The sequence below is a fragment of the Dendrobates tinctorius genome, unplaced genomic scaffold, assembly GCF_039654945.1.
Source record: "Dendrobates tinctorius isolate UK_male_01 unplaced genomic scaffold, ASM3965494v1 ptg000147l, whole genome shotgun sequence".
Lineage (NCBI taxonomy): Eukaryota > Metazoa > Chordata > Amphibia > Anura > Dendrobatidae > Dendrobates > Dendrobates tinctorius.
This window is the reverse complement of record NW_027361814.1, coordinates 11,054,686-11,072,410: the sequence shown is the minus strand read 5'-3', so window position 1 is coordinate 11,072,410 and position 17,725 is coordinate 11,054,686. Positions and strand designations below refer to the sequence as shown.

General features: G+C 44.9%; 1 protein-coding gene across 3 annotated transcripts in view; it reads right to left on the bottom strand.

Annotated features, from left to right (window-relative positions):
- The window catches only part of CTBP2 (C-terminal binding protein 2), a 105,629-nt gene that overhangs the window by 18,735 nt on the left and 69,169 nt on the right, over positions 1–17,725 (bottom strand). For all 3 annotated transcript variants that reach the window (XM_073546410.1, XM_073546409.1, XM_073546408.1), the window contains 2 exons: positions 16,267–16,430; positions 13,731–13,875 (listed from right to left, as the gene is read on the bottom strand). In XM_073546410.1, the coding sequence (XP_073402511.1) occupies positions 13,731–13,875; positions 16,267–16,430 (309 nt within the window). The remainder of the gene's footprint in view (positions 1–13,730; positions 13,876–16,266; positions 16,431–17,725) is intronic.

Genomic DNA, 17,725 nt, shown 5'->3' with positions numbered 1-17,725 from the left:
TCTTCCAAGCTTCCTCTTTCATCCTACCTCAAACAGGCTCAATGATATTCATGTTTGGTGACTGGGCTGGCCAGTCCTTGAGCACCTTGATCTTTTTTGCCTGGAGGAACTTTGTTGTAGAGATGGATGTGTGAGATGGAGCACCATCCTGCTGCAGAATTTGACCCCTTTTATGATTTGGAATATAAGAGGTAGCTAATACTTCTTGATATTTTAGGCTATTGATATTGCCTTCCACCTTGCAAATATTTCGCACACCCCCATACTGAATGTAACCCCAGATCATGATCTTTCCATCACCAAAATTAACTGTTTTCTGGGTGTATTTTGGATCCGTACGGGCTCCAGTAGGTCTCCTGCAGTATTTTGGCGGCTGTGGTGTAATTCTACTGAAGATTCATCAGAGAAATCCACCTTCTGCCACTTTTCCAGCGTCCATCTGTTTAGCAGGCTGTGGGACTTTGCAAATGCCACACGGTTTTTTATTTGCCTTTTGTTTGGTGACGGCTTCTGGGCACTGATTCGACCATGGAGGCCATTTCGAGACAGAATCCTACAAACTGTTCTAGTTGACACAGGGACTTGAGGTGAGCAGGCCTGTTGGAGCTCTGCTTCACTGGAAGAGGGGCTTGGTTTGGATTTTCTAACCAACAAACGTTCCTCCTGAGCAGTTGTCTTGCGGGGTCTGCTGGACCTGGGCTTGTCAAACACATCTCCCGTCTCTTCTAATCTTTTTTTTAAATTCTTTGTACTTGACGCTGAGACACATTAAAGGTGCCAGCCACCTCTCTGCAGTGGATCTGGTCTTCAGCCTCTTGATAATCCAGGCCTTGGTCGGTTTTTGGCATGTTGTCAGAGCTCAAGTTGCAGCTCAAGTGAAGGTCTGGGGTGCTGAGTTTCTTTTCATACACACCCACTAATTAACCGAACATTTACTGAGCACAGGTGAGGATGTTATCTAGGATTGGGTGCATTATATGACCCGGCGACAAAACTTTTGTCTTGCCAAAATCTGACCATTCTGTGTCCATTAAATGATCAATATTTCTGCATTGATGCCAATTTCTTTTCTTAACCTAAACCACATTTCGGAGGGTTTCAGCTTTCAAAAGAATAATTTATACAACCAATGGATGAATTTAACATCATAGAATCATAGAATCGTAGAGTTGGAAGGGACCTCCTGGGCCATCTGGTCCAACCCCCTGCTCAAAGCAGGATTCGCTAAATCATCCCAGTCAGATGTCTGTCCAGCCTCTGTTTGAAGACTTCCATTGAAGGAGAACTCACCACTTCTCGTGGCAGCCTGTTCCACTCATTGATCACTCTGTCAAAAAGTTTTTTCTAATATCTAATCTGTGTCTCCTCCCATTCAGTTTCATCCCATTGCTTCTAGTCTTTCCTTGTGCAAATGAGAATAAAGTTGATCCTTCTACAATGTGACAGCCCTTTAGATATTTGTAGACAACTATTAAGTCTCCTCTCAGTCTTCTCTTTTGCAAACTAAACATTCCCAAATCCTGCAACCTTTCCTCATAAGACAGGGTTTGCAGACCGGTCACCATTCTGGTCGCTCTTTTCTGAACTTGCTCCAGTTTGTTGATGTCTTTTTTAAAATGTGGTGCCCAAAACTGGACACAATATTCCAGATGAGGTCTGACCAAAGAGGAGTAGAGGGAAATAATGACTTCACGTGATCTAGACTGTATGCTTCTGTTAATACATCCTAGAATTGCATTTGCCTTTTTTGCTGCTGCATCACACTGTTGACTCATATTCAGTCTGTGATCTATTAGTATACCCAAGTCTTTTTCACATGTGCTGTCACTTAGTCCTATTCCTCCCATTCTATATATGCTTTTTTCATTTTTATTGCCCAGATGTAGTACTTTGCATTTCTCCCTGTTAAAAACCATTGTTAGTTGCTGCCCACTTCTCCAGTTTATTTAAATCTTTTTGAATCCTCTCTCTCTTCTCTAGTATTAGCTATCCCTCCTAGCTTTGTGTCATCAGCAAATTTAATCAGTTTACCCTCAATTCCTTCATCTAAATCGTTGATAAAGATGTTGAACAATACAGGGCCCAGGACAGAGCCCTGTGGTACCCCACTTGAGACATTCTTCCAACTGGATGTGCAGCCATTTACGACCACTCTTTGGGTCCGATCACTAAGCCAGTTATGAATCCACCTAACAGTTGCCTTGTCCATTCCATACTTAGTCATTTTTTCAATAAGGATTGTATGAGAGACTTTGTCAAATGCTTTGCTGAAGTCAAGATATACTATATCTACAGCATTTCATTGATCCACCCAATCAGTGATACCGTCATAGAAGGAAATTAAGTTAGTCTGACATAACTTATTAGTTACAAACCCATGCTGACTCTGTTTAATCACTTCATTCTTATCCAGGTATTGACATACATGTTGTTTAATAATTTGTTCAAAGATCTTTCCTGGTATAGAAGTCAGACTCACCGGCCTATAGTTGCCTGGGTCCACCTTCTTCCCCTTTTTGAAGATAGGAACAACATTTGCTCTTCTCCAGTCTTCTGGCACTTCTCCTGTTCTCCAAGAATTTTCAAAGATTATGGAGAGGGGTTCAAAAATTTCTTCTGCTATCTCCTTCAGTACTCTGGGGTGTAATTCATCTGGACCTGGAGACTTGAATTCATTTAGGTTAGCTAAGTGTTTCCTCACTATCTTTCTGTTTATAGATATCCTGGATTCTTCTATTCCCTTAATAGGACAGTGAATAACAGTTGATGTTACATTTCCTTTCTGAGAGAAAACAGATGCAAAATAAGAATCTAAAAGTTCAGCCTTCTCAACATCCTGTCTTACCATTTCATCATTTTCATCCTGTAAAAATCCTATAGCATCTTTGACTTTTCTTTTACTTTTGACATATCCCCAAAATCCTTTATTATTGCTTTTGACATCTCTTGCAAGCCTCAATTCATTTTCAGCTTTAGCTAATCTGATTTGTGCCCTGCAGGTTCTGCAGACAGCATTATATTCTTCTTTAGATATGCCTCCCTCTTTCCATTTTATAAACATTTTTTTCTTCCTTTTTAGCATGTGCTTAAGTTCTGTGTTCATCCATCCTGGTTTCCTTAAATGCTTCCTATTCTTCCCTCTTTTCGGAATTGTTAACAACTGTGCTTTGAGAATTTCATTTTTCAAGATTTCCCATCCTTCCTGGACATTTTTGTCTTTAAGGATATCCAGCCATTGGATCCCTCCAATTCTCTTTCTGAATCCTTTAAAATCTGCCTTTCTGAAATCTAACCTTGACGTCTGAGTCTTCACAAGTCTTCCGCCTCTAGTTATCCAAAATTCTAAAATAGCATGGTCGCTACCTCCTAGGGTCCCAGCCACTTTTACCTCCTCAACCATCTCCTCCCTGTTTATAAGGATTAGATCCAAGGTAGCAGTTCCCCTTGTTTTCTCCCTTACCTTTTGGAAGATAAAGTTGTCAGCAAGAGAGGATAAGAATTTCCTTGACCTGTTAGTTTTGCCTGAGAGAGATTCCCAACAAATGTCTGGATAGTTGAAATCTCCCATGACAACTGTCATATTTTTTGGAGAACTTGGCCATTTGATGCATAAAGAGTTCATCCATATCTTCAGCTTGCACAGGCGGCCTGTAGTAAATGCCTACAATGGTGTCCTTTCCATTGTTCTGTCCTTGTATTCTTACCCAAACAGTTTCCACAGAACTCCCAGTCTCTGAAGCTTCAATCTCTGTGCAGATATACGCGTTTCTAACATACAATGCGACACCCCCTCCTCGTTTATCAAGTCTGTTTCTTGCAAATAAGTTGTATCCTTCTAGTCTTGTATTCCAATCATGTGTATTGTCCCACCAAGTTTCAGTGATTCCAATGACATCATATTTCTTTTCCTGTGTTAGTAGTTCCAATTCTCCTTGTTTGTTGCCCATGCTTTGTGCATTAGTATAGAAACATTTTAGTTTGTGATTGGTTTCTCTTTCTCCAATATTTTTATTAATTAGATTCTTTCGTCTTTGTTCTTCCTTTCCACTTCTAATAGCAGAGTTCTCAATAGCATTTGTCAGGTGTATGGCTTTTTCTGGTCTTTTGCTTCCCTTCCCATGTTGTTCTAGTTTAAAGCTCTCCTTACAAGTGTAGCAAGGCGACTTCCAAATACATGCTTTCCAGTCTTCGTAAGGTGCACCCCATCTCTAGCAAGTAGTCCATCGTATAAGTAGTTCACTCAGTGATCCAGAAATCCAAATCGTTGCTGACGGCACCATCGACGTAGCCAGTTGTTCACCTGCAGAATCTTATTCCACCTCCTTGTTCCATGGCCATCCACTGGGAGGATGGAAGAGAAGACCACCTGCGCTCCCAGTTCTTTCACTTTCTTGCCTAAGTCTTCAAAGTCTCTGCAGATGGTTTCCAGGTCGTTTCTTGCGGTGTCATTTGTCCCCACATGTAGTAGCAGGAATGGGTAGTCATCTGTTGGTCTGAAGAGTCCTGGTATCCTGTCAGACACATCTTTAATTTTTGCACCTGAAAGACAGCACATTTATCTTGAAGTTATATCCGGTCTGCAGATAGCGGCCTCTGTTCCTCTCAACAGGGAATCCCCCATGACCACCACTCTCCGTTTCTTCTTCACAACATTTTTCTTTCTCCATCCAGGAGGACTCTGAAGGCGTACAAGGTTGCTGTTTGTTGGTAAAGTCAACGTAGCTAACCTCTCTTCGAGATTTTGCAACTTTTCCTCCAACAGGGACACAAGCTTGCATTTGTGGCATGTGAAGTTTGGCTTTTCCACTGGTAAATCTGTGAACATGTAGCAAGAAATGCAGCTCACCAAAACATCAGGTTATAAGCTTTTATTTACATAACATGGATAAGCGACATAACTTCTGTCAGGTAGTGTATCAGGAGGTAACTATAAAGGACATCATTATTTTGTTTTTTCTAAGAGCAATCATCAACTACTGTATCTTGTGTTATCTCTAGTATATAGAGGCATTACCAATCATTGTACAGGAGGTGGAGGACGTGAACTGTTACATTATCTATTGTGAATGGTGGATCCAGTGTTATCTACTGTATATAGAGGGGTCATCAGCCGTGTGGCCAACAGCCCAGAAATTATTGGACAATCCATAAAATTATGTTTGATGCATTCGTGATTTATTTTTTTTTTTTTTTTTTTTTTTTTTTTTTTTTTAAGCTGGAGAAACTTCTACAGATTTTTTTTTTAATATGACTGCAATCAATAGCATTTTACAAGTCACAGTGAATGCAGCAGATGTCTTCTGATCAAAATTATGGTCTGTAAGCATAGATAAAACAGGATTTTGGTTGCTTACCGTAAAATCTGTTTCTCAGAGTCTTCATTGGGGGACACAGAAACCATGGGTGTGTGCTGCTGTCACTAGGAGGTTGACACTATGCATGAAAAAAATGTTAACTCTGCCTCCGCAGTATACACCCCTCCGACCGGCTGTAGGAAAATCAGTGAAAAAGCAGTAGGAGGAGACATCATCATGTAAGTCATCATATATTCATTACACGTAATAAAATCATAGGAGGGCGCTGTGTCCCCCAGTGAAGACTCTGATTAACAGGTTTTACGGTAAGCAACCAAAATCCTGTTTTCTCTTTCATCTCATTGGGGGACACAAACCGTGGGACGTCCAAAAGCAGTCCCTGGGGTGGGAAAAGACAGAAAGCTTCCTTCAGGCCGGAGAACTCACCACTGCCGCCTGCGAGATTCTTCTGCCTAGGCTGGCGTCTGCTGAAGCATAGGTATGGACCTTATAGAACCTTGAAAAGGTACGCACGGATGACCATGTGGCAGCCTTGCACAACTGCATGGCTGATGCCCTGTTGTGTACCGCCCAGGAGGCACCCACCGCCCGGGTTAAATGGGCCTTGACCACAGCAGGGGACACCCTGTCCTTCACCCAGTAGGCTTCCAGAATTGCCATTCTGATCCAGCGGGCAATTGTTGCCTTAGAGGCTGGCAGGCGTCTTCTCACCCAATTGGGGATAACAAAGAGCGAGTCCGTCTTCCTGAAGGGAGCGGTCCTGGCCAGATAGATCCTTATCGCCCTGACCAGGTCTAGTTTATTCAAAGAACGCTCCAGAGGATGGGTTGGAGCGGGACAAAATGACGGAAGGATTATATCTTCATTCAGGTGGACGGCCGATACCACCTTGGGAAGATCGTTGGGAGGAGGCTGCAAAACAACCTTGTCCTGGTGCATAATTAGGAATGGAGGGAGACCGGACAATGCCGCCAAATCTGAAACCCACCTAATAGAGGTGATTGCTACGAGAAATACCACCTTCCAGGACAACAAAGACACGGGAGCTTCTTGGAGGGGTTCGAAGGGTGAACCTGTCAAGGCTTCCAAGACCAAGTTAAGATCCCATGGAGCCACAAGGGATCTGTAAGGAGGGGCCGCATGTGCCACTCCTTGCAGAAAGGTCTTAACCTGTAAGCAGGAAGCCAAATTTCTTTGAAAAAGAACAGAGCAGATACCTGGCCTTTCAAGGAACTTAGGGCCACACCGCCATCTAGCCCTGCCTGGAGAAAGGCTAGGACAGATGGCAGGGAACAGGGCATAGGTGTGGTGAGATTAGACTCACACCAGCCAAAATAGGCCTTCCAGGCTCGATAATAGACCATGGAAGAGGAAGGCCTCCTAGCCTGAATCATTATATCAATGACTGTCCGAAAAACCCGTTGCTCTCAGTATTGTGGTTTCAACGGCCATGCCGTCAAATTGAGCAACCGAGAATTCGGGTGGTAAAACGGCCCCTGTGCCAGGACATCTGGTCTGTCGGGGAGTCTCCAGGGGGTGCCTGTAAGGAGATTGATAATGTCTGCAAACCAGGCCCTCCTGGGCGATCAATATGACCGGCACCCCTTCCGCCTTGATCTTCTTTAGCAGTCTGGGCAAGAGAGGAAGGGGAGGGAACAGGTAAGGGAGTCTGAACTGTGTCCAGGGAATGACCAGCGTGTCGACCCCTATTGCTAGAGGATCGCGGTATCTTGAGACAAACTGCTGGACCCGCCTGTTCAGTCGCAATGCCAAGAGGTCCACATCTGGAGTCCCCCATAGCTGGCATATCTGACGGAACACATTCTGGTGTAAGGACCATTCTACTGCCGTGAGCCCCTCCCGACTGAGGAAGTTGGCGGCCGTGTTGTCTGTGCCGGGAATGTAAACTTCCGAAATTGCGGTTTCTGCCCAGTTGAAGATTCTGGATACCTCGACCAGTGCCCGGGTACTTCTGGTTCCCCCTTGGTGATTGACGTATGCCAACGCTGTGGCATTGTCCGTTTGAATCTGGACTGGCTGGTTGTGGAGGTATCTTTCCCAATGTAGAAGTGCTTGAAAGACCGCCCTCAGTTCTAGAATGTTGATTGATAGTGAGGATTCTTGCCTCGACCATCGTCCCTAGACCTTCAGGTGGTGGAATACCGCACCCCAGCCCAGGAGACTGGCATCTGTAGTTACTACCTGCCAGTGGACAGGGGGAAAAGGCCGACCCAGATGAACAAGGGGGGAGGTCAGCCACCACTTGAGGGACTCACGGTCTGAATGGAAGGGAGGAAGGGGCGATCCAGCGAAGAGATGGACCTGTCCCATTGAAGGAGGATGTTCCTCTGTAGTATCCTGGAATGGAACAGGGCAAAGGGTATTGCCTCTGAAGATGCCACCATCCTTCCCAGGACTCTCATGGCAGCGCGAAAGGATAGAAGCCGGAATTTCAACAGAGAGCGAATTCCCTGCTGGAGGGTAATCCACTTTCTTTCTGGGAGAAAGACCCTCGAGCGGCGGGTGTCGATCATCCCTAAGAATTCTAGGCGTTGTGTTGGCGTTAGGTGGGATTTCTCCCTTTTTATGATCCAACCAAACCAGGACAGCATGTTTAAAACTACCGCTAGATTTTCCTGGGCCTGAGCGAAGGAGGGCGCCTTGACGAGAATATCGTTGAGATATGGTACCAATATTATGCCTCTGACCCTTAATATAGCAACCATCGCTGCCATAATCTTTGTAAAAAATTCTGGGGGCTGTTGCCAGCCCAAATGGCAGGGCCACAAACTGGAAATGCTGCTTTTGGACAGCAAAACGCAAAAAACTCTGATGTCCCTGAAAAATGCAGACGTGTAGATAGGCGTCCCGGATATCTATGGAACATAGGAATTCCTGATCCTACATAGACGTAATTACAGACCGAATCGATTCCATTCTGAAATGGCGCAAGCGGACCCATCTGTTTAGCCTTTTGAGGTCTAGTATGGGACGAACTGAGCCATCCCCGTTATGAATGAGTCACCGTAGGAGGCAAAAGCAGAAATACAAGCTAAGTCCAGAAAACCAGAGAAGTTGGCAACTATCAGATTGCAGACCCCTGAACCTATCAACACAACTAGCAGTAGCCGTGGGGGGTTCCTACGATGCCCTAGACCCCTCGATCACAGACGGAGAAATACATAGGCCTAAAGAAAGAAAGGGGAAATCTAAACTGCCCCAGAGCAGACCCCAAAGCAATAGGCAGCCCGCAACATATGACGGTGAAGCAAGATGAAAATACTAACACAGACAGAAAGATAGACTGAGCAAAGACGGGGCCCCAAAACTACCTAGATAGGAAAGGACAGGAAGGCTGCTGTCTGCAATCTGCCAAAACCCTATCAAAGACATAAGCCAGCCAGCTGATATGAAAAAGGCCCTGAAGCAGCTAGGCTTCAAAAACTGAATCAGCACTCAGGTATTTTCAGAAGACAGAGCTAAATGAATTCAGCACACCCCAGCAGGGAATGGCAGAAATCCAGAAAAACAAAGCAAAAACAAAGTCAAAGCACAAAAGCAAAAGGCCGAGCAGCAAACTTAGCTTTGGAGGAGCAGGAATTCAGACTGGTCTCCAAGGATCCCACAGAGAAATCACCCGCAGGGCAGAAGGGCGTCGGCAGCATTATATCCAGTCCGTAACTCCACTCAGCCAGTCACAATCATCAGCCTCAGGTGTTTGACAATCAGGCTCACTACCTTTCTTTACCAGAAGAGGGAGTTCCTCGGGCCTCAGTAATGAAGGGGAAAATGAACTCACAACACATCCCTTTTCCTTATCACTAGAGTTGAGCGACTTTGGTCGGATCAGGTTTCATGAAACAAAATTTGAGTCCGATGAAACTGGTCCGACTAGGGCAAAAAAAGTCGGAGTTTCGTCCGAAACCCGACCCCAATGCAAGTCAATGGGAACTAAAAGTCGGCATTGAGCGGATGACATTCATCCACTCAATGCTGACTTTTATTCCCCATTGACTTGCATTGGGGTCGGGTTTCGGACGAAACTCCGACTTTTTTTTGTGATAATGCCTCGCCTGATTCCGGGTATGAGGACCGGGAGGAGGCAGAGGGCCAGTGGAATTCTGGCGGAGAGATGGAGTGAGAAGGGGACCTGGGTTGGTGGTCCTGTCTAAACCTTTTACGGCCCCTAGAAGGCCCAAAAGGAGGCTCCTTTGGTGCTCCCGTGTCTACTGGAGTCTGAAGTGGCAATCTGTTAAGCACCGTTACCAAGGTCTGTGATACCATGGTAAGGTCGGCCATAGACTTAGATAAGGAAGAGGCCCATCCTGGACACTCGCTGTCTCCCGTGGTGATGGATGGCCCCTGGGCGGCAGGCAATGTGGCTTCCTCCTGCTCCAGGGGTAATGTGGGAGCTCTGATAGGCAAAACGGGGGGGGGCTGCACCTGCTCTCTAGCATAGGTGACACTGTAGGTCTGCTGCAATCTGAGCAGAGTGGCGAGGACTGACCTGAAGGAAGTCTGACATTGCATTTGGCACATACAAAATATTTGACCAAGGTCACTGAAGCTGAGGAGGAGGAGGAGGAGGAGCGGGACTGCTCTCACTTAGGCATACTGACAGGTTTTACCTGGTGCCGATCGTTGGGGTAGAAAACGGAGTGAGGGAGCAACCTGTAGTGCAGTACTCACATACCCACGACATGTGTCCCTGCTGCAGTTACCGCCCGAAGGCTGATGGGGGGGGGAGAAGAGAAAGAGAGAAAGCGAGAAATGAACAGCCCTGCCACTGCCTAGAAGCCTTATGAAATCCCCGCCCGGAGGTGGGCAGCGCCCTGCTCAGGCCTCCTGGAGCACCAAGATGGTACAAAAAGAGGGAGCAGGGGGCGGAGCCTGCCAGGAGCCGGACTCTGCAGTGATGGGCAGTCCGGCTCTTTTTGGTTATCTGGCTCTCATGGCTCCACTCAGCAAAAAGAGCCTGTTCGTTTTGGATCCTAAATGGATCCCTATTGCATGTGTGTGCAGGCGTCCTAAGCCCCGCCCACCTACCGCATAAACCCCGTCCACTTTCTATGGCCCAATTAAATTGGTTAATGGCCGGAGTTTTGTTCAGGTGGCACGTCTGCTGACCACTGGGAATTTAAACACACAGTGAGAGCCATTCAAGGATTTTAGTGGCTCTCACTGGGGTGCCGGCTCCCATCATTCACAGCAGGGAGACGGCTCTTTGTGTCGGATCGTTCGCGAAAGACACATCACTAGGACTCTGGCATCGGCCGTGCTGGGCTCCTGCTGGAGCCCCGGCCATAACGCTGCCACGGGAGGAGGCTGGAACCGCGCTGCACCGCGTGCTTGAAAGTAAAGTGTTGGCTCTTAACATAAGTATAGAGAGCCCTGGGCTGTAAGCCCGAGCTGATTACAGCAGTCACATTCAGCCAGAGCGGCTGGTGAGCAGTTCATACAACGCTGCAGCCTCCAGTTCACCCCGTAACGGGGGTTGGTTACCTGCATAAAAAGATTGCTGTCCCGAACCTTTTCTGCAGGGCGTCTCTCTCGATCATCAGGCTCTGGTGGGCGAGTGATGGGAGACGAAGGTCAGGACCAGGAGCGGTCACCTGAACACGAGTCCTGTGTTAGGGGATAGGGTCCTGCCCATGGGATTCATGAGGATACGGGGTGGCAGTACACGCCGTACTCATGATCCCAGTGTGGGAATACAGATGTAGCATATCTACTCTGTATCCCTCCATGGTTACCTGAAAAGGAACGATGCACACTGAGGTAGGCATGGGTCTGCGAGAGACCCCTGTCCACCTCCTGCTGACACTAAGCAAAAACCGATTGTCCTACAGCCGGTCGGAGGGGTGTATACTGCGGAGGCAACATTTTTTTCATGCATAGTGTCAACTTCCTAGTGACAGCAGCACACCCACGGTTTCTGTGTCCCCCAATGAGATGAAAGAGAAATTATAATAAAAAAAAAAAAACAAAGTTATCAATGTTGATTATGATTACCAATCATTTACATGAAGGGGAGGAGGTGAGCTGTGACATGCTATTGTGAATAGTGGATCCTGTGTTATCTACTGTAAATATATATTTTACACACACACACACACACACACACACACACTTAAGTTATTGTACAAGAGGAGGAGGTGAGCTGTGACATCTATTGTGAATGGTGGGTCTTGTGTTATCTACTGTGTATAGTGGGGTTCTTAGTCTTTGTATAGGAGTAGGCGGTGATCTGGGTGACAGTGATGATGTGGAAAGCAATGTAGAAATATAAGCGAGTAAAGTAAATCACAAACGTCCTCAGAATGCAATAGGCTGCATTGCATTTAAAGATGACCAGCACCAGGTTAAATATGTCCAATTTGTTTTGCCCTTATTTTATTCCAGCTGCTCTCCTGAATATTGCAGGGTTTTTTCCCCCCTTTTGTAAATCTGCCACACCGTTCTGGAGATGTGGGCCTTTTTATTTACAGCTAATTTTTAGGGTCATTACCAAGAGGGCGAAGCTCAGATTCTCTGAGAATGTATCTCTGTGCTGTCTGCATTATCTTGTGAACCACCCCCAATTGGTAAAGACCATAAAAAGTAGCACTAAATACAAAGGCCCACATCTCTGGTACTGTAAGACAGATAAAAAGATGGATGGAAAATGGAATACTCAGGGGAGCAGAAAGGTTGAAATCTACAGCAAAATCCATGAAAAATTAACATGCTGCAGGTTTACATACGCAAGGAAAAAAAAAAAAAAAAGGCAACATGCATGAAATATCAGGACAAGAAAATCCTATAGGTTTTGTGAGACAACTGTGCATTAAAAAAAAGCTGCGTCAAAAACGCAACGTGTGCACGGATCCATACATATAAAGAATGCAGGGCAATTCATAGTGGGTTTATCCAAGTTAAGACAGATTTGCATTTTATAAAGGGAGTATTTGTCTTCTTATAGCAAGCAGAAAAGAGTGGGTGGGGTGGGGGTGAAATACTTAATAGCTTGCTGTACAGTATTATTCAATACCCCATAGACTAGACTACCGATATATAGTGCCCAGATTAAGTTGCATAAATAATACATAATATATAAAGTATAAACTATACATAAACAAGAGCAAAAGCAAGAATAAAGGCCCCGTCACACACAGCGAGATCGCTGATTTTGTGACGCATCGGCTATCTCGCCAGCGACATCGCTGTGTGTGACGAGGATCAGCGACCGGCCCCCCGCCGGGTATCGCTGATCGTGCAGGATCGACCTGGATCGACATTTTTTGATCGTTGGTCTCCCGCTGGTCAGCGCGCATCCCTGCATGTTGCAGCAGGAGACGAACGATCAGCGACGCTGCACGCTGGTATCTAAATGTAAACAGCGGGTTTATAAGAGCCACGTGGCGCTTAGAAACCCGCTGTTTACCTTAGATACCAGCTTGCTCACTGGTCCTGTCTATGTGACAGCTCACCAGCGATCAGCCTAACGATGTCCCAGCGATCCCATCCATGTCGGAACGTTGGTGGGATCGCTGGGACATAGTTATGTGTAACGGGGCCTTTAGAACAAGAGCAAGAGCAAGAACAAGAGCAAGAGCAAGAGCAAGAGCAAGAGCAAGAGCAAGAACAAGAGCAAGAACAAGAGCAAGAACAAGAGCAAGAACAAGAGCAAGAGCAAGAACAAGAACAAGAGCAAGAACAAGAACAAGAGCAAGAGCAAGAACAAGAGCAAGAACAAGAGCAAGAACAAGAGCAAGAACAAGAGCAAGAGCAAGAGCAATAGATAAATAATAAGCCTAAATCATGAGTACATTACTGTCTGGGGGTCCTCATGTCCTGCACATGTATTTACAGGTTGGTGTCTAATCTGAGATAGATTATACATACATATATATATATATATATATATACATACATACATACATACATACATACACACACACACACACACTGTAGGTTACACTACTACATCACCAGTGAGCAGATTCTACACAGATTCTGTAGAAGGTGGCTAAGAAATATTCGGCATGTAGGCAATACATTCCTGTGTTCATCACCTTCTACATAAAGACTATGAAGAAGAATCCGGAGTGATCAGTGCGATGATGAAGAGGGGACAGTTCTCACATTTCTCTACACCGCAATGTCGCATAACATTCTGCAGACTGTGAGAGCTAATTCTAGAGATAGGTCACACGGGACGGAAGTGAAGATTTTACTGGCAAAAATCTGTCCAGGAATATAGTCCCAGGGAAATAGATGAGAAGCCCATCCACGTGCCACTGAGTGCAAAATCTGCATTTCATCCTAACCTCTATGGTGAACATCTGCAATAGAAATTGACACGCTGTAGATGTGACAAATGGTCCTCTACAGGAAAGATGGAGGCGAGACATGCAGTCCCTGTTCAGTACTCACCCAGATCTCCGGCTGCTTTGATGTCAATGTTGTCATATCCGCTGCCTATCCGCACTATGACACGAAGGGACTTAAACTTCTCCAGGTCTTCACGTGTCAGTGTGATCGTGTGATACATCATGGCACCCACCGCTTCATTCAATACCTACAACACAAGCATTTCCATGAGTATGCTCAACATTCACTTTTCTTCTATTGCATCTTCATAGTACAAACATATACCACAGCACTGCACGTACATAAACCACACTGACATAGTCTCCAGTGAATTTAGTCTCCACAGTTTTGTAATAAGTCAGAGTTTTTGGAGTAATATCAGTATAAATCAGATTTAACCTCTAAGGGTTACTGTACACACAAACCGGCTTCCCAGATTAAAAAAAAATGCTACACGTCTGTAGGTTGTGCAAGGTAGCTCCATTGAAGTTTATAGGGCTGAGCTGCAATACCAGATGCAACCATTGGACAGGTGTGGTGCTGTTTATAGAACACACACACCTAAATTGGGGCAAAAAGACTAAAAGTTGCACTCCAGCAATTTCTTGCACTTACTGTCTAATCCTAACTCACCAGCAATATTCTAACTGTGCAACTGGCTTCATCCTAGCTCTCCTACCGCCTTAATTATGGCCAGCTCGCTCATGTGATCTCCAGTCTGTCATCCTGACTACATAGGAAGTCAGAGACTGACCACCAGTCCAATTGACTACAGATGACATCACCAATCAAATACTTCCTAGAAGTTCTTAGTCCTCTGTCCACCAAGCGCTGCCCTCCTTGTCCTTAAATGCTACTGAAGAAATCTTTTCTGAGTTTACAAGACAAGACAGCAGTGATGCAACATATAATAATTCCTGTTGTGAATTCATTCTCTGGTTCACCAGTTGTGAGTTCTCCTTCCAGACTCCCTCTGGTGGTAACAGGAGGTAGTGAGGTTGATTTGATCGGTGGAGATCTGCCACCTGAGAATGAGGATGGCGATTGGACCTCAGGAGTCTCAGATTGGATTTAAGGCAGCCGACGCCCTATTCAGTTGCTGGTGATTCCTTCTGGCTTGTCAGCTCTTGGTTTTCAGCTCTGTTCCAGTCATCTAAAGATAAGTTTTTCTGCTAACGTTCACACTTGATTTTGTTGGTCTACTCAGTTTTTTGGTGTGGTCAGCCAGCTCTGGCTGGGGGCTGTGCTGAATTTCCACTCTTATTTATCAGTATTTTTCCAATTTGCTTTTTGTCCCTTACTAGTTTGGTCTCTTTTTGCTCGGTCTCAGAATATTTCAGAGTGCTGATATAGAGGGAGAAGTCTAGTGACTTCAGGGTTAATTTTGCTATCAGAAGTGTTGGACATTATTTTTGTAGGGTTTTTTGCAGGTTGCAGACAGTGTCTTTCCTTTCTAGTTAGTTTGGGCCCCATCGTTTGCTCAGCCTATTTTCCTGCCTGTGTTTGTGCCTTCATCTTGTTTCACCGTCAATACATGTGTGGGGGCCATCTATTCCTTTGGGGTCAGCTCTGGGGCAGTTAGTTTTCCCCTTTTCATGCTTCAGGCTTATTTAGTCCTCCGGCTGTGACGAAGCGTCTAGGAACATCGTAGGTACGCTCCACGGCTGCTGCTAGTTGTGTGGTAGGATCAGGGATCTGCATAGTTACCAACCTCTCTGGTTTTCTGTGACTTAGCTTGTTTTGCTTTTTTCTCCTCGGTGACCCATTCATAACAAATTCCCTGCAGTCATAAAACTCTCAACTCATCGTTCCTGTCTATTGTATTTGTGCATGCCAATCAGCAGTATATCATACAAGATGCATCTTCATCCTGTCTCCCATGCCTCCTGCTTGTAAGAGCTGACAGGGAGAAACTTATCACAACTCTGCAGAGTTAGGGGGCAGCAATTCTATGCCACTGATTTATCACTGCTACCCTTAGTGAGGACACTGATCAGAGTAACAGCAGTATAGCAGGACGTCACACTTGTGGAAATCTAGAAGCGTTGCAAGAAACGTAATCTGTACGATTGTCTAGCTTCCTTATTGGTCTCTAATGATAGTCGATAACCGAGAAATGGCTCATAAAAATCAGGTATACTCTATAGTTACAGTTATGGATGAAAAATACTAGCCAAAATGTCAAGATCTGTTGCCCGAGGCCATAACACATCCAATCCCTTGAAGTCACGTTCCAAGCTCCTTGACTGCAATATCATGCACAAGAAGATTTATGAAACCACTATTTTCATGATTATTTCACTGGAGCCAGGAGATTTGACAAACTCTTCCAAAAGTCAGGGATGCATCCCCTTTTTCAGGAGCTTTGGAGATGTTCCAAAATATTTGGAGAGTATGGCAAACACAAAATTCTTAATTATTATGCCTCATCATAAAGGCAAGAGTTGGTGGAGGCCAGCTTTAACCACCAAGTACAAGGAATGAGACCAGTCGGTATCAGGTGATGTACATGTAACCCATTATATCACAACCCTAGGAAGAAAGACGACAACCCTGCATTCATCCCACAACTCACATCACAACAACGGATTTCTCTTACCTTTTCATGGATCTCCTGTGTAGACTGGGCATCACAAAATGCCACAGTCGCCAAGTCTTTTAGGATTGGCATCTCCACTGTGCAGTCCCTTCCATCCAACAGAGCGATAAGCGGGCGAGGGTGCATTGGACCATTGACCGTCTGGGGCCTTATACCCGTTATACCTGGAATATGTCAGACAGAGAACAGGAAGCTCAGAAGAATGACTCCATCATAAGGTACATTCTAGCAAAATGAAGGGACTGCAGGAAATCCCACGGAAAAAGGGGGAGAATACACAGACTTGCCGTAAGCAACAGATTCCGTAGTCATTATATAGTCCTGATATAAAGTCACAGACTGTATTCGAGGCAGGGTCTGCCCATAAAATGCATCAGGGGCATATAGATTTGGACCTAATGTGACCCCCTTCCCCTTCCTGCATTAGCCATTGAGAAGAATAAATTTCCGATATGGAGGAGCAGAGCGTTATACGGTTATCCATTGACCTGACACTGACACCCTAATTTCCCAGCAATGTACTGTAAATACCGTACTCTGGATTAGGAAACAGGAAGAAACCACTATGGTCATTCAAAGCTGTAAGGAGCGCATAAAGTTACAAAAAGAAAACGTTAGAAAACTAAAGTAAGAGGGTAGTGACGAGGCAGTAAATAGAGGAAAATAAATAAAAACAAATCAAGGCAGAAAAAAAAAAACGGAGAGAGAAAGAATAAGAATGTATAAAAAAAAAAAAAAAAAAAAAAATCCAAAATTATTGTACAATAACAATGAGTCAGAAATTATATAGTGTTGACTCTTCAAAAATAATCTGGTGGAAGAGCATGAAGGAAAGTCCAATGTACTAAGCTCCTTCACTACAGTATTTACACAAGAAAATCCCATGATCAGAGATACCATAAGAGCCCCATTAAAAATGTCACCCACTTAACCCAGCAGGAAGGACAGCAGTGCTTCAAAATCTAAAAGAATAAAGAAGACAATTCACCAGGCTTAGATGGCAGGCACCATCGAGTACTGCAGGAATTAAGTACCGTGGTAGACAGGTTATTATTTCTAATATCCAAGGATCCCAAAATAACAGGGTCTCTACCTCATGACTGGCACATAGCAAAAGTGGGGCCAATATTCAAGATCGGTCCTGTCAAACTAATCCGAACAGTTTCTATGAGAAGGCAAGTTCCATGGTAAGGCCGTGAATGTTGTCTATCTGGACTTTTCAAAGGAGTTTTGACACAACAGGTTAATACTTAAAATGAGAGCAATGGGAGAAAGTAATGGAACTAGCGGAAAGTATGTGTAACTGGGTTAACAACTGACTCAGTGCTGGGAAACAGACTGTGGTTATTAATGGAACACACTTGCATTGGGTCACCGCTAACAGCGAGGTACCATAGAGGTCAGTATTGGGCCTTTTTTTTTTTTTTTTTACATTAATGACCTTGTACAAGGCATACAA